We start from the raw sequence: 23,803 nt of genomic DNA, 5'->3' as shown, positions 1-23,803 counted from the left end.
GACTCACTAGAGCGCTCACTGAGATAACGCCTGCCGAGCTGCCGCGGGGCTGCTCTCTGGGGGCACCTGGAAGAGGGTCCTGCCCGCGGGACCTGTCTTCGGGTCAGCCGGGTTTCTAGAGAACTGACAGCCGTGCATACGGGCCAAGCAAAAACGAATGCAAGGGCAGCTACAGGTTGGACAACACACCTGCGTGGGGTGAGAGACGGCGCGACCCATGGCCAGCGGGCCTCAGACTGTCCACCACCAAGGGGGTTGTCTTGCGAAAACTGCACAGCAGACCCCTGTGGGACCCCTGCTCCGTGTCACCTGGGATGGGAGCCCCGGGCTGCTGGGGCAAACTCCGGGGCAGCATTTTGGTCCCAATGGGCCAAAATGCAAAGCACTTCGCCAGATGTAAAACGTGGAGAGACCTGTGGGTTTGAGCTCAGACCCTGGAGGCTGGGAAGGCTCTAGAGAGCACGCAGTCCAATCACCTGCATCTAGAGGTCAGGACACCAAGTCCCGAGAAACCCAATGACTTGGTCAAAGTCACGTAAGCTGGGCTAAGAACCCAGGCCTCCAGATGCCTGCCTAGTTCCCCACTTTGCTCCCACAGGGCAGGGCCCTCTGTGCCACCGGCCGCCCCGCCTCAGTGCTGCGCGGAACGGGCCATCCCCACTCACGATGTGTCACACCGGCCTCGCAAGCTGTCTGCCACTTTCTCCAAAGCCAGCCCAACTCACGAGCTTGGGTTACAAGCGCTTGGGAAGCAAACAGAGAGGTGAGGAAAAGCAGGTGCAAAATAATGCTTCCTGCTAGCAGAGGCTGCGGGTTGGTGCCACGCCTCAGCGGCCTCGTGTCGCGGAGCCCTGGCAGCCTGCCTGCCTGCCTGCCCCGCGGTCAGCCAGCGAGGAGGAAAGCCCGCCAGCGGCTCCCAAGCACACGGCGTGGGCACCAGCAACGTTCTTGCCAGGTACAAGGGTGGGCCCGGACCAAGCAGACGCTCAGTCAGCAGCTTCCAGGCCAGAAGCCAGCTGGCCCCAACCACTGCCTCCACCCACGTGCTCCCCTGGGTAGGGTCGGGGTTTGAAACCCAGGTACAGGAGACAGAGATCGGGCAGCCCTCCCCAACCAGCACCCCTGACAATTAGGAAGAAGCCCGAGGGACTGCTCTTTCATTCTGTTTGGAGGCAAGCGAGGCCCCCGACAAGCCCTCTCTTGGCCAAAATGCACCCGGCGGCTCACACAGGTGGGCTCCCAGCGCACGGGCAAACCTGCCCAAACCAGTGCTCGTTGTTTATCCACCTTCCTGCGGGCAGGGCCGGAAGCAAAAACTTCATGTGGGGCTGCTGCCGAGGATGAGCCTTCCAGGATGGAGGGAGACTCCAAAGCCACGTGTGAGTGTAGACGGCCCACTGCAAAGGCCACGAGGACACCGGGGGGACCTGACAACCCCCGAGGCCAGTTCTGCCCTGCTCTGAAACAATCCCTCGGGGAAAAGAAAAGACAGGCAGGAGGAGGCCCTGGCTGAGTCTGGTACAGAGAGCACTAAGCCACAGGTCACAGCTCTGCGGAGGGCTGGGCTCTCGGGGGAGGACAGGAAGGAAGAACAAAGGGACACGAGCAGGAAATGAGATGGACACCGCCAGGCAAAGCTCAGGACAAACCTGGCTTCAAGTCGGAGCACAGACAGCTCTCCAAGGAGGACAGCAGGCTTTGCGAATGCCCCATTCCCAGGTTCGGTCAAACCTGGAGAACCAGGAACACAAATGCTAGGAGACGAACCACAGTGGCACGTGAAGATGCTCCCTGCAGAAGCCAGTGGCTCCGGTCGCCTTGAGAAGGGCGCTCAAATGAAATAAAAGATGGGCTGGTAACTGTTGGGCCAGATTTTGCTCCTGGAACAGGGCTTCTGTTCTTAGCTTTCAGCTTAGAGCTCTGCCCTATTTGCGTCTGCGGTCCGGCTCGTGTTGGAGAGACCAGCTCTTCGACAAGAGTCAGGAAGCCCAGCTGGAATGGCACCCCGAGCCCCAGTCAGCGCTGTTTGCCAGAAGAACGGAATTTATTACAAAGGTCGATACTGGGCCATTAGCCTTGGTCAAGACTAAAGGGATTTTACAGAAGCCACTTACGTTATCCTGACTTTTAGGCCTGCAGACTCTCAGCTCTCTTTATCTCTTTAGTTTTAGGGAATTTACTTTGTTCTCCTCTGATAGCTTAATTCCAGAAATCAGGCAGGGGAAGAAAGCAACCCGTTTCTCCAAACGCACCAATGTTCAGCCCTGACATACCGGGACATGCTCTCCTGGGGTCTCAGGGCCAGAACTTGGGAAAACAGGAAAAACGAGCTGCTAGGCAGTGTTCAGCAGGTAGTGAGAGAGGAACTAGGCCAGGGAAGTTAAAAGCAAAAAGCAGGGCTTCCCTGGCGGCGCAGTGGTTGAGAGTCCGCCTGCCGATGCAGGGGACACGGGTTCGTGCCCCGGTCCGGGAAGATCCCACATGCCGCGGAGCGGCTGGGCCCGTGAGCCATGGCCACTGAGCCTGCGCGTCCGGAGCCTGTGCTCCGCAACGGGAGAGGCCACAGCAGTGAGAGGCCTGCGTACTGCAAAAAAAAAAAAAAAAAAAAAAAGGCAGCTCAACCATTAGAGACTATACAGGTGAGTTTTTGTTGTTTGTTTGTTTGTTGGGGCAAGGGGGGTTACAGTAACAGAGACATGGGCCCAAGTTCTCGACCACCGCCAAAGTTTCAGGTTCCGAGAGGTCACTTCTTTCTCCTTTCCCACTTCAGCCGGCCCAGAGCAACGCAGAGCCGCCCTGTTGGGTTGGATTAAAAACAAAACAAAAAAAGCAAGCCGAAAGCTGAATCCTTGAAAAGGACCCATTAACCACAGATTCCTCTTCTAGAAAGACCGTTATATAGAAATGAGACTGACAGGCGTGACCACAATTAAGTAGCCTCATTCCGCGGGCCGACTTCCCTTCTGGGGGGGCCTGACCAAGCAGCCTCCTTGTCCGGGCTTCGGTGTGGGGGCAGGGGGCCAAGGGCTGCCTGTCATGACGCCCCTCTGGTAGCCCACCAGCACATCAACAGAGGACGACTCCAGTGCCACGGAGGAGCCGTCTCTCGCGTGCACAGCATTCTCCTGAAGACCCCCGAGGCCACGTCGACCCCAAGGCCTCGTGCTGCCACCCGAGGCCCATGGACCACATCAGACAAGCTAGAGGCTGCGTCTGCCACTGCACACCTGTGTATCACACGGTCACTACAGGGAATCAGCTACAACAAGCCACTTCCTGTACGTGCTGGTACCCAGAGCCTGGCCTCTGGGAGGATGCTCACCGAGGAGATTAAGAAGCCACCTGAGGAAGCACTTGGTCATCACTTTCATCACGCAAATGGGAGCGTGGATGGACGGGATACGCCGTGTGCAGGTCTTGCGGAAGGCAGGGGCTGTTCAGTTAAGACACTGCATCTCCAGGTCCCACTGCTACCTTCTAATGGGCACCTGTCACAGGCCAGGAACTGTACGCACGGCCCCTTGTTTGATCCTGACAGTAAACCTGCCAAGTACGTTTATCCGGCCAAGAGGCAGATGAGAAAATGAAGGCCCAAAGTGGACCCCAGTCCGTCAGGACGTGACAGAGCCGGACGCTGACCAGTCTGAACCCCGCGCTCTCTTTTCTGCACACTTCTTGGTCACAAGGCAAGCTTCTCCCTTAAGCGAAGGCCGAGAGAGACCCGGCAGACGCCTTCTGCTGACCTACTCCAGAAGCGCTGTGTCATTTGTCAAGGCAGCCCCCGAGATAGGTGGGCCCCCAGGTGCTGGGCCCTCGCGCTCCTGCTGCAGTGTACCTGCCTGCCTCCCAGGCCGCCCCTGCCCCCAGCAGGCCCCACAGGGGTTGCGTCCAGCGTGGCCGGCCGGCAGGGGCAACCGTGTGGCAGGGGTGACAGAGCGCAGCCCTCGGGGTGAGCTGCTGCCTCCAGGCCTCCCTCAGACAGCGGGGCCTTTGTGTGCCGCCGGCTGGCAGGGCTCCCTGGCAGGGCCTTAGCCTCCTGGCCGGCACATTCCTGCTTAAGTGGAATCATCACATCCGCGGCTTCCTCGGCGGCCTGTCCCGGTGAGTCTGCTCAAAGACATGGTTTACTGGACCCTCGAAGCACCTCCTAGCACCTCCCCAACATGGAGCTTTTCCTCAGAAAGACCTTGGAGGGCAGACAGCTTCACGGGGGCAACAGGCGGCAGGGCCAGGAGAACGACGAGAGAGGGGCAGGAGGGCCCCTCCGGCCCTAACCAGCCAGCAGGACGGGAGCATTCCTCCAAGCACCAGCCAGGGAGAAGGAGGACCCACGGCGCCCTGGAGGATGGGCACCAGGGCGGGAGTCGGGAGACCGGGTTTCTGGGGCTGGCTCTCTGTGGGCCTTTGGGCAAAGTTAGTTAATGTTTCTGGGCCTGTCCCTTTACCTGTGATGCAGGAGGGTCGTCCTCAGATGTGAAGAGAACGCTCGAATTCTGCCCTTCCTTGTTTACCCGAAAAGGTTAGTCAAGCACCAAGAGGCATGTGGACACTCACCGGGCCCTTGGTGACCAACCACTCCTGGGGCAGCTTCCGCTGAGAAGCAGAGGTGGGATTAGTGCAGAGCGAAGGGTTAAATAGTTCTTGGATTAGTTTAGGTCTGGAATGAGAGCAAACCCTGCTGCCACTCCCCCAGAAATGCTGGGAGCTCATTAAAATACCATAAAGTCACCGAGAGTGAACCAAACCTGGCATTCTAACTAATTAACAAAGAAGAGGGTCTTTTTCTTCTATTCCTGGGGAGATAACTGAGCTCAAATTCTTCAACTGGCCAGTTCTCCTGTGAGAACACACACACTCTTTCCCACGGAGGGTGGAAGTCAGAAGCGCCCTTTCCCCACCCAGCCGTGCGTCTGACAGACCACGTGCTGCTTCTCCCGAATTCCCCAGGCAGCCCTGGGTACCCTGTCCCCGCAGGGCGGACGATGCTGCTTCTCCCGAATTCCCCGGGCAGCCCTGGGTACCCTGTCCCCGCAGGGCAGACGTCTGCCTCCCGCTCTCTCATTTTCCCGGCCTTCCGCGCTTTACAGAATCCTGAGGAACGGTTCAACCACAAGGTAAGAAGACCCAGTAATGCCCAGGACAACAAATTAACCGAACGGGAAAGCCAGGGTTGGGAGGGTGAACCTACCAGGTCACCGCAACTTTAATTAAACCCAAGGCTGAGGATTAAAACAAACAAGACTGGGCCGGGCACGTCTGGGCTGTGCTGCAACCATTTACTGACATATACCTGCCAGCCTTTCCACAGGAGCCGACCTCCAGGGTGCCATTCCGACCACCCTAGGCCTCGGCGGCCACACCTTCCTCTGAATTCCCAAGACAGCCGACACCTGCCGCAGTCACACTGGCACCAGGTGGAGGTGGCAACTCGTCCTGTTAGACAGCTTTGGCCACAGATCCCTGTGTACAAACATGTCTGTCTCTCCACCTGGATTGCCGTCACCTCCGGTGCCAGAGCAATGTACTCAACCTCTCAGTATTCAGGCACTTTCCAATCTCCTACCTCCGTGGCCTAATCCAGGCTACCATATGCTGCCATGCCCCAACCTGTGCCCACGGCAGACAGCACTAATCTATCCCAGCATTCCTTGGCACTGAGTCTCACATCCTTTGTCAGCACAGGGTTAGTCAAGGCACTACTGATGGGAGCTGACGCTTAGAATAAAACCAATCTGCAATGCTTAGTCCAGTGGTTCTGCAGTGGGGACAATTTTGCCCCCCAGGGAACATTTGGTAACAATGTCTAGGGGCCTTTTTGGTTGTCACAACTGCAGGGGGAGGGTGCTGCTGGCATCGAGTGCGTAGAGGCCCGGATGCTGTGAAGCATCCCATAATGCTCGGGACAAACTCCCCACCCCCCCAAAAAAAAAAAACAGAGAATGGATATCCAGCCCCAAACCCTGGCTTCGTCCGACAAACAGGTAAAGTAACCATATAATTCATCATGCAAACGGAGCGCTTCTGAAAGGGAGAGAGGGCAGTGTTAGTACTAACTGCAAGACGGCAGGCATAAATCAGAACTTACAGGCAAACCAGAGCATTTAAGAGATGAAAGACGGAGGGAGGTCCCTAGGAGAAGTCAAAGAGCTCATCTCATAAAACTCTCCAGACAAAGTCACCAACTCCCCTATTTGGCAGAATAAATGCTACTATGTCATAAGCCACGGCCAGCTCAGGGAGGAAATCTTTTTCTAGTTCCTGTTTAAAGAAAAAGCAGAAAAGGAACTGTCTGGCTGTGGCTTTTAGGACGGAAGTGTCAGAGAACAGACCTGTGTTCCCCTAAGCCAGAGGGGCAGCATGTGCTTAATAAGTAAGACACGCTCTCCAAAAGAGAGCCACTGATTCTAACAGCCTGCAGACCCCAAGGCTCCACTGTCCATACCTGACTCAGGGCAGGCACCAAAGGCTCCGCTCGAGAACTTCCTTTACTGGCGAACCATCTTGTCCTAACAGGGGCAACTTCTGTTAATTAACTTCCTCCCTGTCCCAAGAACAAGAAATCTGTTGCTGATTGCTTTGCGGGTCAACTGTGTGTGACAAGAGGGAACTTGGAAACGTCCTCGGTCAACATGGGGGCTGAAGAGCTGCACCGGGTCTAACATGAAGCAGAAACGGGCAAAAACTTCTCAGATTGAAGTTTAGAAAGTACACGGACCCAGCACCCACACAGGTAATTTTAAAAAAGCAACAAGACCTTAGGTTTCCTGTGCCTACAGATGTCCAAAAGATGAAAACACCCACCCATTCACCCTCATAACTTGGGGTGGCTCCTCAGTTCCCATCAAGGCCATTCCATTATGGCCAAGACTTCCTGATCAACACACAGGAAAGCTCCAGTCCTCTGCAAGCTCCTTTTTTCTTTTTTCCACAATTATATCCAACCTATAGCGCTGACTTTTGCCCCTCAAAATTCTTTGTGGTTGTTGAACACACAATAATTGGGCGAAATCTCTTTGGGAAGAAGTCCCACAGATTGTCAGAAAAAAGGCTGGCAGTTCAGTTCCAGAGACTCCGACTCCTGGCACCATGCTGTACATCACCACATTATTCTTATCATAATGGCTTGGGAAGAAGTGAAAAATCACACTTGCTAGAAAACCTTTCAGGTCTGGGATCCAAGTGTGGGAACATGCCCTAACTCAGTCGTGCGGAGCTCAAGAATACTCCAGGGTGCACTTCCTGCATGAGGCCAATTATGAGAGCAAGGAGAAAAGTGACTCATAACCTCTAGAGACAGACTCAGGCTCTTCCGGAATCCCACAGAATGTTCTCCTACCAGACTGTTCTAGCTAGCACTCTGAAACAGACATCCTACTTTAAAACTAAAGGGCTGGCTTCTTCAACGAATTTTGATAGACGTGAACATGAGCCAAAGGGTAGGCCAAACGTGTACAACCTACGTAATTCACCAAGCTTGGCAAGGAAACACCTTCCACAGCACTGTGTGGATGGTACAAGACAGACCCACACGTTGCCACTTTAAACCACTAAACCAGGGACAAAGTTGTTAATACGATAAGACTCATCACCACCACAGCCTAGATTGACTACAAAGTTTAAGGAAAAAAAAAAAAAGGATGCCCATGTAATAGGATGTGAAAAACCACTATCCCTACAAGATATGAGAACATAGCCCTGTGCTAGGGAGTTGACTAAGCTCTGAGAATATAAAGGCAACCTGGGCCCAGTCCACACCTAAGTCAAAGTATTACCAGGGCTAGCCCAGACATCCTCCCAGGCTGGCAGTAATGCTTCAGTCGTGCCTTTAACAAAAGACTGGAGACTTGCCAGCTATTGCAGGGCAGATGGAACAGGCGTGGCGGCTTCAGGCAGAGAGGCCTACTGGAGAAATGTAAGGAGTTCCATGTAGCCAGCAAGTTGGAGAGGTAGGCAGCAGGCCAATTACAAAGGGCACCGTATGCTGCTGGAGGGTTTAAGGGTTATCCCTGGGGCAATTGAGGAGACTTTTCAAGAGTTCAAATCGGGGGTTTGATCAGATTTGCATTCCAGAAAGACGACTCTCTGATAGAAGCACAGCGAGAGGGCTCTATTAAGAGCAAAGGTTAAGAGGCACAGCAATAGTACAGGCAAAAAATTGTAGAGGTCTGAACTAAGGCCAGGGCCACAGAGACAAGAGGGGGAAGGAGGTCAGAAATGTTAAAAGAGCTAAAATCTATAGAGAGCGCTGACTGGCTTGGAAAAAGGGGTGAGAGAGAAAGCGGACAGTGTAAGGGGAGCCAGGTTCCAGGCTTGGGTGACTGGGTGGATGGAGAAATGGCAGCCGGAAGCAAGTGGCTGGCAGCAATCAGCTAACAGAGCCGGTCCTCAGCTGGAAAGTGATGGCGAAACCACTCGAGTGGATGGGCCATGGTCCAGAGGACGAGACCTTGAGAAGCACCAGGTGTAACGGGGGAGAAGCATGCAGATGGGCAAGGCAGAGATTAGGGGAACCAGAGAGTCACAGGAAGGAAGCGCTTTCAAAAGGAAGTGGGTAAGACTGTCCAATCCTGGGAGAGGTTAAGTAAGATAAGAGCTCAGAACTCCACAGAAGGGAGGGTGGCCTTTGTCACACAGAATGGGGGGCAGGGCAAGGAGTGTGGCTGAGAAGAGTTGAACAGAGGTGGTAAGCACGGATACTTCCTCTAAAAAGCTCCACTATGACGGGGGAGAGAGAGCAGAGACAACCTACAGTAGGGCACAGAATCCAGGAGAGACTTTGTGTGTTTTTTTTTTTTAAAGATGTGAAAACTCAAGCATGTTTCCAAACTGTGTAGAAGAGAAGAGGTGAAAAGAATGAAGGAAAGGAAGTAACTGGTGGAAGAGGGGGCCTGGAAGTCAGAGGACTGGCACAGGAGCTCCTGACAAGAATGAGAAATTGGGAAAATAATTAGGAAATGCATTTTTTCAAGCTTCTTGAACATTCTATCAACATACAAACATCTCCTTTGATAGCCGCTGGTCTTGACTCTCACGCAATGGCTTACAGACCTCCACAATGCACGGCCCCTTCACCAGGGCCATCAACACCAATGCAGCCACAAGATCACCGTGAAGGAGCACCTGCAAAGATGCCAACAAGGCTAGAGGTAAAGACTCAGCCCCTGGGAAGGCCACGGCGCTCACCTTGCATCATACTCCTGTAGGCGGTGTCTGTGATGGCGTAGATGTGGGGAGGCATCTCATGCCTCTTCTTGCCCTTGTACATTTCCACGATCTCTTCGGAGTAGATGGGCAGGTTCTTATAAGGGTTGATGACCACACAGAACAGGCCTGAGTAGGTCTGAAAGAAAAGAGCGGCAAACAGGAATGGGTTAGCAAGTCTGATTCTCAACGTCGGGCACACTTTGTGGCAAAATGCCTGCTGCCTCTAAGGACCCCGAGTCAGCCTGATGTGAAAGCCCCCCCTGGAGCCCCCGGTTCTCCGGGCCCCACTCCGGCAGACCTGCCGAGGCGCTGGGGCACCAGCACCATCTCTGCTCTTTCAGTTGAGGGGAGCCTCCCTCGACTGCAAGACTGCTGCCAGCCGTGCACGCTGACAAGCGTGTGCAGCGGGCGAGATCTGGGGCAAGCTTCGTGGACAGTAGGAGTCCAGTTACGAAACTCAGATCCAAGGACGATAAAGATGTGTTTGGCATCGTGAGAGATGCACAAAGGGAAAAGGATTCGGCTGCAGCAAGCAAACGGTGTGGAAATACAAATTATTCTACCCTTAAGGACCCTCTGAGATATTCAAGCCTAAACTTTCCCAGCACTGGGAAAGACTCATGGCACTCCTCAACCATCTAGGATGCTTTGTGGGATGACAGATCGCTGACAGATACTTCTCTCCCTGGAACCTTCCAGAGACACTCACATGAAAATCTCTAAAAAACTTAAAGACCGGGGCTTCCCTGGTGGCGCAGTGGTTAAGAATCCACCTGCCAGTGCAGGGGACACGGGTTCAAGCCCTGGTCCGGGAAGATCCCACATGCCGCAGAGCAACTAAGCCCGTGCGCCACAACTACTGAGCCTGTGCTCTAGAGCCCGCGAGCCGTAACTACTGAAGCCCGTGCACCTAGAGCCCGTGCTCCGCAACAAGAGAAGCCACTGCAATGAGAAGCCTGCACACTGCAATGAAGAGTAGCCCCCGCTCGCCGCAGCTAGAGAAAGCCCGTGCGCAGAAAGAAAGACCCAACGCAGCCAAAAATAAAAGAAGATAAAATAAAATTAAATTAATTAAAAAAAAAACCAAAAAACAAACTTAAAGACCACTTTCATGTCCCCTGTGAGCCTTCTCCAAGACTCAGGTCTCCTCTTGAAGGGGAACCCAATTCGTCAACACTCCACGTGAGGCTCCCGAGAATACACCCGATACCCCAAGTCTGAGATGACCAGGTTAAAATCAGACCCCAGAGTCAAACCTCAGCAAGGGCAAGTTTCTTAACCTCCCTCTCCCTCCATTTCTCAATCTGTAAAATGGGCACACGCAGACTAGTTGATCCTCACTGAGTGGTTATGCGGATCACAGCACCCAGCACAGCCATGGAGAGAGGCTCAGAGTAGGTCAGGAAAGCAGTTTCCGGTGGCAACGGTCTAGACAGATCTGCCTTTCTTCAGTGTCCTCTTTTTCTAATAATAATAATTTCCCCACTATTTTTTTTTTTCAAGATCCTTCTCCCCGACAAGGAAAAAAAGACAGACTCCTAATAGCTGGACGAGACCCCCTGAGACCACCCAGGTGACGGGTGCTCATTGTGGGGGGACAGCTTTCTTTAGGTAGCTGGAGCAACCCAAGCACCTTCTCCCTAGGGAAACAGGCCACAGGCCCAGAAGAAGCCAGGCAAAGCGAGGCCCAGAAGCCGTGACTCACACCTGCAGCCCCGACTGTTGAGTGATGGCTGAAGGCCACGAGGCAGTTCCTGGCAGAGCTGGGAGCAGACCTAGGTTCCACAATCCCCCCAGTGCAGACCTCCTTGGTCATGGAAGCTGGTTCTCCGAACTCCTCACATCTTTTTGCTTCCCTTGCTACAGGTGGCCTCGACCCTCACTGTCCACAGTGTTGCCCCCCGATCCAACAGCAGGCAACATCTGAGGGGCTGGGTGTGTGTCAATCCAGTCCCTTCCACCCTGCCCACTCCAGTCTCGCCAAAACTGAGGGTGGATCTTGTGGCTGAATCCAAAGACAGGGTCCACACAGGAACCAGTCGGGAGCACAGAGGCCCTTCCCAGCACTGGCCAAGGGCTACAGGTCTTGGACTTTTCAAGCAGAAGTCAGGCTGAAAGCAGAACTCGGGAAGGACCCACCAACCACGCACCGGCCCCCGTGCAAAAGAGCAGATGACCTTGGAAATGAACAAGGGTGCCTGACTGCCTCTTCTGCGTGGAGGAGGGGACGCAGGGCCCTGAGTTTCCTTCTTCCTGGGATAATCAGTCAATTGTTCTCCCTCCAACTACTCTCTTCAGGAGGTACCAGGAAAGCTCTGAAGCAAAGAAGTCTGCACGAGGTGTTGGCAACCTGCAGCTCAGGTATTATGGGAAGACGGGAGCACGGCGGGAAACCTCTGGTTTTCCCTCCATGACTGTCGGGTGGGGATGAGATAGCAGGCCAGGGAGCAGCGAGGTCATCCCAGGAGCTCAGAAACAAGTGAGCTTTGTTCCTGGGGTTTGAGAAAACCCACACTCTAGGAACTCCAGCCCGATGAAAGCGAAGGACAACGTGGCCACACGTTTAGGGCGTGCCACGGGGCCAGATGTTTGGAAGCAGCTGGTGGTGACGGCAGAAGGGGCCTGGGTTTTACTAGGACAAGCCTTTCTGACAGCTGGGTGGGCAGATGGTCCCATGGGGGGGTTCAAGAGGACCTCAAAGTTCTCTGGGCTAATCCCATCAAATCAGTGGATGATGAAACTAAGCCCCGAGGAATGAGCACTGCAGCTCAGGTGGGAGGAAGGGGCTGTACTGTGAGCTCATCCTGCTGGAGGCCCGTGGAGGCGCAGACACAGAACAAGTGGCTCTGCTCCCACACGGCCACACCAGGGAGCTGCTCCATTCACGGGCCACAGAAGCTCTTTGTGCCCGACTGCCCCCTGCCCCCGGGCCTCCCCCCACCAAAGAAACAGACAGAGCAGCTGTGGCGCAGAATTAGCCACGCTCCCCACAACGCCAGGCAGACACACCGCACAAAGGCTCCCGGGGTCGCAATTTGGAACAGCGTGTGCAGAGAGAGGGCCTGTGAATGAGGCAGCACCCCCTGCCCAGGCAGCCCCATCGAGCGGCTCTGATCTCCCCGCAGCTCTGCACCTGCTGGGGGTCTCCATTAGGGCAACTGCACAGACAATCGACTTCCTTTTGGTGAGGATGCCAAGGAGGAGGCTGGACCGAAGCAGGAGGATCTGCGCACGGGAGATGCCAGCAAAGAAGCAAAAACGGGAGTTAAGGCCTAACGCCTCCAGCTGAGGAGTTCTGGAGAAAAGGCTCTGGTCCTGCCCACGAGTTGTAGGCGCAGGTCCATGCCTGCCTAGAGTAAAACCCACGCTCTGAGAAGCAACTAACGTCAAATGCACTTTCCTAATATTTCTGTTTGCAGCCAGCTGATAGGCAAGTGCAGGCAGGCCACCGACTTGTTTCACACTCGGCAATGCTCTAACAGGACCCAAGCTGAACAGCGACACCCATAAAAGGCCGAGCAGAGGGTCGGAATTACCTTCACCTACGACAAAAGGGAGCAGCTACAGAGCCGAGGCTCTCCGCGAGCCCAGGGCTGGCTGGTGCTTTACAATGCTTTCACGACTCCTCATAGATGAGGAAGTGAGGCCCCACGTAGCCATGTCAAATGGTCAGGAAGGGCCAAGACTGGAACCAGATCCTGGAGGCTCCAATTCCCATGACCTGAATCACTCTGCTTTGCTGAGCAGGACCCATTTCTTAGAGCCAGCGGAGTGGTTCTAACGTAAGCAGTTGAGGATGCCAAGGGGAGAGTCCCACTCCCAGACAACAGCACTTAGCTCCCATCTCCCCTCCACAGACAAGCAATGCTTCCTTTAAGGCTGTTTGTTTTTCTGCAGGTCACTAATGCTGAATTTAAGTGGTTAATACCCCGAGGGACAGGGGCTTTTAATTTGGTCCATACAATATTTTCATCAAGAAAGACAGAGATACTGAAACCCGAGTTCCAGTCTCAGGCCTGCCAGCACCTGGCTGTGTGACTCTGCATAAGTCCCTTGCCCTCTCTGGGCCTCAATCCTTCCCACCTGCCATATCAGAAGCCTGGGCGAAGCTGGTCTATAAAGGAGGACTTTTCCACTTAACACCAGTCAGTGTATCTCCTTCTCGGCAGGTCCTCCCTCCCGCCTACAGCCCCACTCACTTATGTAAATAAGCCCTGGAGCCTCCCTCCCGTGCAGAGCCCGCCCACTTTATGTAGATGAGCCCTGGAACCTCCCACCCGTGCAGAGCCCGCCCACTTTATGTAGATGAGCCCTGGAACCTCCCACCCGTGCAGAGCCCGCCCACTTTATGTAGATGAGCCCTGGAACCTCCCACCCGTGCAGAGCCCCGCTCACTTACGTAGATGAGCCCTGAGTAGTAGCGCTCCTTGAGGTTGTGCAGCACCGAGGCTTCGTTGAGGCACGTGAGCTCCGCCATGTCCTCCACCTTGGAGAACTTGGGTGGGTTCATCTTCTGGATATCATCCTTGTTCACCTTCACCTTCTTCCCGTTCTCCACCAGCTCCACGATGGCCTCCTCACCCATCTCTTCCTTGAGGCTGGCGGGCTCAAAGCCACTCTTGTCTGAAGGCACCCATACCAGCTTCTTGGCAGCCCAGTCGGCCTGGGCCAGCGGGTTATTGATGAAGTTTTTATCCACATAGAGATACTTATCGGCAGCTTGCTGCGCCATGGTGACTTAGAGCCAGGACAGGGAGAAAAAAAGGATACAACGTTAGCTACAACTATACCAGCCACAAAGAGATCACTCGCGTCATGTGTTTGCAAACTGTACAGCATTATAATAAGTAAAATTATATATAACCAGATCGTACAATTTGTCAAAATTTTCTCGCCCTCTACTTTCGGGAGAAAGGTGTACATCACTGAAAAAACAAGTTGATATCAGAGATTCTGTAAGGAATTAATGGTAAGATGTATCCCAGGATTGATGCACAAACAAATCTATAAACAACGATTGTGCCAAATGATATGCATAATAAGTCTCAGACAGATGTAATTAGAGTCACACTAAGCTATACCTGCTAAGGCAGGAAAGTGACCACACAGTTTAAGAGGACTTCCAACAAGAACGCATTTCTAGTTAACCCAAAAAAGGCAACTGACTACAAGTGCACAGAGTGGAAGGCTCCAGTTTAAAAAACTTTTTCCTATTTCACGGAGTCAACCAAGAGAAGAAAACACAACACCAATATGTTGCCAACAGATTTTAATTCCATCGCCCCAAGAAATAAGGCGAGAAGAAAAGAAGTCAGGCTCCAGGACACATCCTGGAGAGTAATGAGTGCTTCCCTGCTGAGGCACTAATGTAAAAAGGCAACGCTCATAATTTATGGGCGAGGAGAACATAGGTCCATGTGTGTTTGCCTTTTTTGAAGCTGATTTGCAAAAGAAAGATAAAATAATGATCCCTCTTATCTGAGTGGTTTTATAGTTTATGAAACACTATCACACACACTTCACTATCTCAGAAGATCCTCCTCCTAACAACTCTGTAAAGTGGGTAAAGTGCGTGTTATCATCCCATTTTACAGATGAGGAAACAGAAGCTCTCTGGAGGTAAGGGGTTTAGTCCAGAGTTACCTAAGAAGGACTCCTGGTCTCTGTGGTCTCCCATAGTCTAACCACAGTACTTATTCCTGCTCAGAGGCTCAGGCTGGGATCAGCGGGGAGGACAGCTGCTTTGAGGGAACCAAAAGTAGGACTAAGAAACCCTGGTCTAGGGACTTCCCTGGTGGCGCAGTGATTAAGAATCCACCTGCCAATGCAGGGGACACGGGTTCGAGCCCTGGTCTGGGAAGATCCCACATGCCCTGGAGCAACTAAGCCCGTGCGCCACAACTACTGAGCCTGCGCTCTAGAGCCCGCGAGCCATAACTACTGAGCCCGCATGCCACAACTACTGAAGCCTGCTTGCCTAGAGTCCGTGCTCCACAACAAGAGAAGCCACCGCAGTGAGAAGCCTGCGCGCCACAACAAAGGGTAGCCCCTGCTTGCTGCAACTAGGGAAAGCCTGCGCGCAGTAGCGAAGACCCAACGCAGCCAAAAAATAAATAAAAAATAAAAATTAAATTAAATTAAATTAAATTAATAAAAGAAAAAGAAACCCTGGTCTAGGACAGAGCCAGCCCACAGCCACCAGAGGAACAACCCAGAAGTTCATTGACTAGCTCATGACACCGGGAAGCTTTTCCCTTGTGAGATCAAGGCTCCCTCCCCAGGCCCAGGAAGCCAGGAGGACCCCAGATCCAAAGCCAGAGTCTCACAGTCTTTCATGCTTCCTGATCCCAACAGGAATTTGGATGCCAAGGAGGCTGAAGGCTTGGGAGGCAGAGAACAAAAGCGAAAGTCTGGGCTGCCCAGGCCTTCTTATCTGGGCTCATTAAATGGTTTCCAGATCAAGGCTGAGGGGCTCCCCTGGACTCACTCCAGGAGAGGCTGTTTTCTAGGAAGTCTGCCAGCTCCCACCCACCACAAGGGAAGGCAAAGCCAAGCGGCAGGGCCTGGCAGCCTCCCCAGCGAGCTCAGCCAGGGGCTTTGTTTACGTTCGCAGCACAAGCAAACCCCGGCAGCCCCTCTGGGGGGACCAAGGGGCACCATCCACCTGCAAGGACCACCCCCAGAAGAAGCAGGCAGGGCCCAGAGTCAGGCAGCAGGAATGGGACGGCTGCAGACCACCTGGCCGGCCTCATCTTCCGTGTGGGTCTGGAGGCTAGACAGGCCCAAATCCAGCCGTCCTCACCTCCACACTGGCCAGTCCGTTCAAACAGATCAAAGGCTTCTCTGTGCCAGAGTAAATACCAGTTGTCTTCTGCCTCTCTGCCGTCCATCTGACCACGGGCCAGTCACCCTCTGCAAAGTCCTAGCGCCCAGGGTCCCCAAACCGATCTCCCCAGTCACGTCACCACCGTGCTCTAGAGCTCGCAACAATCAGTGAGCACAGGGCCTCCCTGGCTGCTGGTTCCTCAGACTTGAAACCCGGAAAGGAGAGGACAATCTCCCATCGATATGCAAAAAGGGATTCACGTCAACCCTGTCCCCCAAAACCCCAAGTCCACTGCTCGTTAGGAGTTCCACCAACCCAGTCCAGTGAAGACACCCTTTACAAGATCACTCCAAGAGAAGGGGGGAAGGGGCCAATCATTAAGTACCTACCTACCAACATCAGGTTTGGTTTATTCCCAACCTCACCTAACCATCCGTCACCCTGGGGAAAAAAAGCTCTTATTTTCCCCAGTTTACAAATGAGGAAACAGTCCAGAGAGGGCAAGTCGCTTGCCCAGAGTTGCCCGGCCCAGTTATGGGCTAACCCAGATCTGCCTGGTCCCCAGGCCTGGCCTCTTCCCAGCACACTTGTGCCTGGGGTCTTGCGAAAGAAGTCAGGCCAACATTGGGGCTGGGCTGAAACTGTCAGTAAGCTGAGGGGAGCACGGGCGGTACAGGGGAATGCATCCCACAACATTCAGCAGATATTTACTGGGCATCATCAGGCAGCCAGGGAGGCTGAGAATGAGCCTTCCTTGTATGGACCATGTGGCCTGTCAAAAAGCAGAGCAGGGCTTCCCTGCTGGCGCAGTGGTTGAGAGTCCGCCTGCCGATGCGGGGGACACGGTTCGTGCTCCGGTCCGGGAAGATCCCACATGCCGCGGAGCGGCTGGGCCCGTGAGCCATGGCCGCTGGGCCTGCGCGTCCAGAGCCTGTGCTCCACAAAGGGAGAGGCCACAACAGTGAGAGGCCCGCGTACCACAAAAAAAAAAAAAAAAAAAAAAGCAGAGCAGGGTGAAATCCAACATTCTCACTCCCTCGGCCTGAGACCGTCAACAGTGAGTGATCCCTCAGGGATGGCAGAACGACTTCTGGTCCTCATCAAACTCCAGTTCACCCCAGCAACTCCAACCCCGGGGGAACCTAGAGCAAAGAGTATGCGGGCTACCTCCAGGTTGCAGGCCCTGGGTGTTTGGCCTTTGGCCTACCCTGGGAATCTGGGTGAACGGCCAGGCCCTTTCATCAGTGAGCCTGCACTGGAGGCCATGAACATTGCAGCAGGTAGCAGGGGAAGACTCCACCCAACCCCCCACCTTCAGCTCCTGGTTCTACCCTACCTTCAGGCCTCAGTGGGGGAGCAGGGGGCAGGTACAGGCCAGCACTGTCTACCTCTGATAGCTATCTGAGATTTGCAGGCCAAGCCATACTTCCTATAAGAGGGAGGGGTACACCCTGCCCCCTCAGAGCTGAATCGGGCTGCAGCCCTCTGCCTCCAGCGAGGCCAAGCCACCCCCAGACAGTGGGTCTGAGGAGTCCCGACTGGCCTCAGCACCTCTCTCTGAGCAGGACTTTTCATTAAACACGGCTGCTTGACCAGGCCAAGGACAGAGCCCTTTGGTTTCAGCAACTCTGCCAGAATGATGTGCCCAGATCAATACATGGGGCTAGACCGGTGGGGAGAGCTGCAGAGGTCACGATAAACAATGGAGTTTCTATTCAAGAGCCTTCTCACCAGGCCTGGACAGGAACATCCACATTCAAGGATTTGGGGGCCACAGGGCAGCAGCGGAGCTCCTGTTTCCACCTGTGTCAGGTAGAGGCTCCTGGGCCCCAGTGGCTGCTGACTCTTGTGTGCCTGGCGGGGAAGCCAGCACACAGGTTAACTCTCACCTCTGAGGATGCAGGTGGAGCAAGCCGCCACCGTCCAGAGCTGTGAGCAATGAAGGAAGGGGCTTTATAGAAAGGACACCAGGGAGGTGACTGCCTGATTGCGGCCACCAGCACCCGCCACTTCTCCCCGCCCTGTCTTGGAACCATGCTAAACGGCCTCTGAAATTTTTTAAAAACTGCGTGTAATAGAACAGTTTACAAGATGAAAGAAAAAGACGCACCACCAGATTCCTGACACTCTCCCCACAAAAATTAGTTTTCTCTCTTTTTTTTTTAATGGTCCCTTCTAGTCCCAGCTCATAGAAACACTTGATTTTTAACTATCTCAGGCAGGGAGTTTCACATTTTGTATTTTCTCTCCTCACTCTGACCACTTCCCCACAGGGCCATAGTCTGCTTCTTGATGGTTTTTATCCAAATGCTTCATTGTTACAGGGGACAAAGCAGAGGCTCTGAGAGGAAAGTAACCTGTTGTTGACACAGCTGGGGGCGAGGAGGACTCGAACCCAGGACCCCTGACCCCAAAGCCTCATTAGTGATCACTTTTAATGGCTGCATGATATTCCAAAGTGATTTTAAAAAAAAATACCGCTTACTAGCTCTTTTCCTCTTATCTAATGGACCACCTTGACATAAGTTCTCAAGTGGAGTTATGGGAGCAAAGGAACATCTGTCCGGGTGTTTTTCTGGCCCCCAAGGGTACACTGGTGTGCACGGCCACTTGGGCAGGGTACCCACGTGGCAGCAACGACACCAGCACTAAGAAAACTGTCTGCAGGAAAGCGCTCGTGACTCAGATTAGGGAACCTCAGAAGTCCTGGGAAGCTGTGGGACTCAGCAGGCCAGCAACGGGTTAAGGAGAAAGGAGGCGGCTCTGGCCCATTGGAGATCAGATCAGGCTAAAGCCAGCCCTTTCCATGCCGGCTTCCTGTGGGTGCCAGTCCAACTCCAAGAAACCCAAGTCGTTGCCTTTTTAGGCCATAATCGAGAGGACACAACCAGAGGCTAAATTAGGATTCTCAGGAAATGATGAAACTGAAAGTAGATAGGTTGACCAAAAACCTCTGCTTTCAACACAAAATGTCATTCCTCGATTCTTTGCCTTCTCCCCTCCCCCCCAAAGGTCCATTTGGATCTTGTACTCCTTCCTGTTTTCCGAAGGCATCCTCTCCCTCCCCCTCCCTCCTTCTTCCCCTCCCTCCCCTTGGTTGGTTCTCTTTGTACTTGCTTGTGTGCTTGTTTGGAAAAGAATCTGCGAGCCCCTTAGAGACATAATTTATGGTACTAGGACAAATCAGTGGTCCAGACACTGTGAGCTTTTCCGTTCCTAGACGGTAGGATTTATGTAGCCTTCCACGGGCCAACTTCTAGGCTTGGAGCTTTCAAAGTCATCACAACTCATCTTAAAGCTACCATCTTAACTCATCTTAAAGTAATGAGAGCCTGCTACTGAGCTCTCCATTTTCTCACTCAGTCCTCACAATCATTTCCTAAGGGGTATGTCATCATATTCATATGACAGGTGGGGGAAATGAGGCTCAGACAGGTCACAAAAGCCAGGTTCAAATTCAGAGCCACTCGGCTGCAAGGCCCTGCTCAGTTTCCACTTGAGACTGCCTTCCCGCGAGCTCTCCGTGGCCATGGGGAGAACACAACCCTAGAACCCCGCTGGGGAAGCAAACCAGTGAAACGGACATTAATTATGCCAGCTCTAATTATGCCAGCTGGAGGCTGCAAACCCCATCCCCTTGTGCTGGTCTGTACAAGGGACTCTTCACATTTCCACCTTAAATCGGCGGAGCTAAAAGTAAGGTGAGGGCCGTGACCTTGGGGGAGCCATTCAAGTTCTCTGAGCCAAGGTTCCAGTTCAGAGACCCAGGCTGCCTCAACCCAGACAGCAGAGCCCTGTTCCAGCTCAGTCACTGATGTACGCAAGCAGGCCCCTTTAATTTTTTTTTTTAATCCCCACCCCCATCCCAGAGAGCACAGGTAAACAGGCCCCTTCTCTTTCTCCTTATAGTCATTGCTTTTGAGTGAAATTAAACTTTCGAGGTGCCTGAGTTCCATTGTTAAGGAAAAGAATTTGAAAAAGAATAGATACATGTATATGTATAACTGAATCACTTTGCTGTACACCTGAAACTAACACAACATTGTTAATCAACTATACTCCAATATAAAATAAAAAGTTAAAAAAGAAAAGAGCTGGGCTTCCCTGGTGGCGCAGTAGATAAGAATCTGCCTGCCAACGCAGGGGACACAGGTTCGATCCCTGGTCTGGGAAGATCCCGGAGCAACTAAGCCCGCGCTCTAGAGACCACAAGCCACAACTACTAAGCCCGTGTGCCGTAACTACTTAAGGCCACGTGCCTCGGGCCCATGCTCGGCAACACAGAGAAGCCACTGCAATGAGAAGCCTGTGCACTGCAACGAAGAGTAACCCCCGCTTGCTACAACTAGAGAAAGCCCGCACGCAGCAGCAAAGACCAAAATAAATTAATTAATTAATTTTAAAAAACAAAAAGGCCCAGGTGATTAATGGAAGACAGAAAGCAGCCACGCTGAGGGCAGGGCAGGGGGGAGCGCGTCCATGGCTGGGCCAGCTCACCCCATCGTACTGCAACCGTGTGCAGCAACGAAGACCCAACACAGCCACAAAATAAATAAATAAAATAAAAATTTTTAATTAAAAAAAGAGCCTATGAAAGCACCTGCTGAAGTAATATAGAAATTTTCAAACTCATAAGATTTACTTATTCAATCAACTAATACATACTGAGGCTCTACGTGCAAAAATACTGTGACAAAGGTGCAGAGGACCCAAGGAGCTTGTAATGTAGCGAGATGACAGGATAGACACATACCACTAGTGACAGTGCCAAGTTGGGACTTTATATAGAGTACAGAGTAGACAGAAAGCAAGCTCCTTGGTTTCCTCTCCCTTTCACAGCTGCACCCAGCACCAGATATGGTGGGGGCCCAACAGATAGGTTGGCTGTATGGGTGAAGAAGAAGTACTGCTGGCCCTTCAAATCCGCAGATTCCGCCAACCACGGATCAAGACTCCATGAAGGAAAACAGAGGAACAAGCAACTTGCTTGTAGGAACAGAGAAAGGGGTGATTCAATGGAAAACTTGGAAACTCAAGGCAGAGTTTCATGGAGGAGATGACATTTAAGCTGGGTCCCGGAAGATGGGTAGAATACTGATGGGGGAGGAGAAAGATGATCAAAAAATATTCCAGGCCAAGGGAGAAGGTATAGTTTTTCATAAACTATGAAATTATGTGATCAGTTAAAGCAAGGTTTCTCAGCCTCAGCACTGTGAACACTGGGGACCAGATAATTCTTTGCTGTGGGGCTTGTCCTGTGCATTGGAAGATGTTTAGCAGCATCTCTGACCTCTATCCACTGGATGACAGGGGCACTTGGTCCCCAGTTTTGACAACCAAGATTGTCTTCAGACATTGCCAAAGGTGGGGAGTGGGGGGAAACTGCACCCAGTTGAGAACCACTGATTTAAGGGATTAGTATGAACAAATATTGCATCAGGGACCCAGACCTCTCCTTAGTAAATCCTCTCCCAACTCTCAAGGGCACAAGCCAACTCTCAAAACAGAAGTCCTCAGAGTGAAATCATTCCCAGGACCCAAACAATGACCATCATGGATGATGCTGTCACTGAGGAAGGACTGTCCCTTGTAATACACTGTATTTTAAGGGATATGACCACTACTGGACTGTACGTTAAATGCCCAGTTAAAAAAAATAAATCAGGCAAAGGAGGCTGATGTACTTCCCCAGACAGGACATGAATCTCCCTCAGAGCCTCCAACACGGCAGCCCAGGCAGTGATTCATAAGCAAAGTTCACCAGGATCAAGAGGCCCCGGTGACGGGCTTCCCTCGTGGCGCAGTGGTTAAGAATCCGCCTGCCAATGCAGGAGACATGGGTTTGATTCCTGGTCTGGGAAGATCCCACATGCCGAGGAGCAACTAAGCCCGTGTGCCACAACTACTGAGCCCACGTGCTGCAACTACTGAAGCCTGCACACCTAGAGCCCGTGCTCCACAACCAGAGAAGCCAGCGCAATGTGAGGCCCGTGCACCGCAACGGAGAGTAGCCCCCGCTCGCCGCAACTAGAGAAAGCCCGTGCGCAGCAGCAAAGACCAAAATAAATAAATTCATTAATTAAAAAAAAAAAAAGAGGCCCTGATTAATGGAAGACAGAAAGCAGCCACATTGCGGGCAGGGCAGGGGGGAGCGCGTCCATGGCTGGGCCAGCTCACCCCATAGTCCTGGGAAATCCATCAAATGCTATTTACTGGATGGTTTTGGCAAATCAGAATTAGTCCCAGGGAGGGAATTCCCTGGCAGTTCAGTAGTTAGGACTCTGCACTCTCATTGCCGAGGGCACGGGTTCCATCCCTGGTCAGGGAACTAAGATCCTACAAGCCGAGCAGCATGGCCAAAAAAATTTTTTTTTTTTTTTGCGGTACGCGGGCCTCTTACTGCTGTGGCCTCTCCCGTTGCGGAGCACAGGCTCCGGACGTGCAGGCTCAGCGGCCATGGCTCACGGGCCCAGCCACTCCGTGGCACGTGGGATCCTCCCGGACCAGGGGATGAACCTGTGTCCCCTGCGTCGGCAGGCGGACTCTCAACCACCACACCACCATGGAAGCCCATGGCCAAAAATTTAAAAAAAAAAAAAAGATAAAAAGAAAAAAGAAAAAGGATTAGTTCCAGGGATGATACCCAGGTGAATGTTTCCCACCTACCAGAGGGACGTCTCCACCTGGTGGACCCACAAGCATCATCACACCTGAACTCCCCCCACCCTCGTCTCCCCAAACCTGCACTCTCTTCTAGGTCTCCGTCTCCAGCTAAGACACTGTCCTTCTGGTCACCCAAGACAGTCACTGTAAATTCCTCCCCGGTGGATTAGCAAGCCCTCCACCAACCTCATGGCCAGCACCCCTTCCATACCAGGCCTGCCTCCAGTCCTTTCTGGGCTGTTACAGCTACTCCTTGCTGGTTCTTCTTCGAAGCCCTGCATCTTCCACCTCCTTCAAATCCAGCCTCCTCACTGCCTTCAGGATGACTCAGCAGCTCCATTTCTAGGCATGCTACTTTCTATTTTATTGATATTCTTAGCCCATCCAACAGTTCAAGGGCTCTGCGACTTCCCCCAAATCAAATCAAATCATCTCTGCACGGTGAGTAGGCCCTTGTGACCCTACCCATTGATCTCCTCTGTGCTCCTAGCCCTTCCTTTCCCCCTGCCCTCCCTTTGTGGTGCAGCCTAAGCCTTTCCCAGATCCTCATAAACAATTCCTTCACATCCCACTCTGCTTACGCCTCCGGGCCTTCGAAGAAGAGGTGTCCTCTGCACCAGGAACCCTCTCTCAAATAGCTCCACACTCCGTCCTCTGATAGCTGTGAAAAGACTTCCCTCACGTCCCTCCCCTCTGGGCTCTGTCCTGTATCCACTGCAGTAATCCAGCAGCTGGATTGTCATGATGTGCAGTTTTATCTGAGGACAGGGACCAGCTCTCATTCATCTTCAAACGTCTAGGGCAATGCCCGACTTGGAGCAGGTGCTCAGTTAAAGTTTCCTGAATGAATGAATAAGGAACAAGACGAAGAGGAGGCAGGAGGAGTAATGGGGAAGGTTTTCGAAGCGCTATGCAAAGAGGCCAGAGAGTACAAGAGCTGAAGTGACGGGGAGAGCAGAGCTGAAAGCACACACCAGGGTCGTAGCCACCTTATCTGTCTTCTTTGTTACAAAACCCGAGCCATTTGTGGACTAATTTTTATATCCCCCAAGCAAAAAGGGAAAGAAAGCATATTGGGGCTTTCAACCCACAAAGAGAAATAGTACTAAA

General features: G+C 52.8%; 1 protein-coding gene across 1 annotated transcript in view; it reads right to left on the bottom strand.

Annotated features, from left to right (window-relative positions):
• MYH9 (myosin heavy chain 9) overlaps positions 1-23,803 on the bottom strand; it is a 93,730-nt gene that overhangs the window by 46,159 nt on the left and 23,768 nt on the right. The window contains exons 2-3 of the mRNA XM_033866140.2: positions 13,604-13,941; positions 9,184-9,340 (exon numbers count right to left, since the gene is read on the bottom strand). Of these exons, the coding sequence (XP_033722031.1) occupies positions 9,184-9,340; positions 13,604-13,936 (490 nt within the window). The 5' untranslated portion in view covers positions 13,937-13,941. The remainder of the gene's footprint in view (positions 1-9,183; positions 9,341-13,603; positions 13,942-23,803) is intronic.

Source organism: Tursiops truncatus, chromosome 11, assembly GCF_011762595.2.
Source record: "Tursiops truncatus isolate mTurTru1 chromosome 11, mTurTru1.mat.Y, whole genome shotgun sequence".
NCBI classification, from domain to species: domain Eukaryota; kingdom Metazoa; phylum Chordata; class Mammalia; order Artiodactyla; family Delphinidae; genus Tursiops; species Tursiops truncatus.
This window is presented reverse-complemented; position numbering and strand designations above follow the sequence as displayed.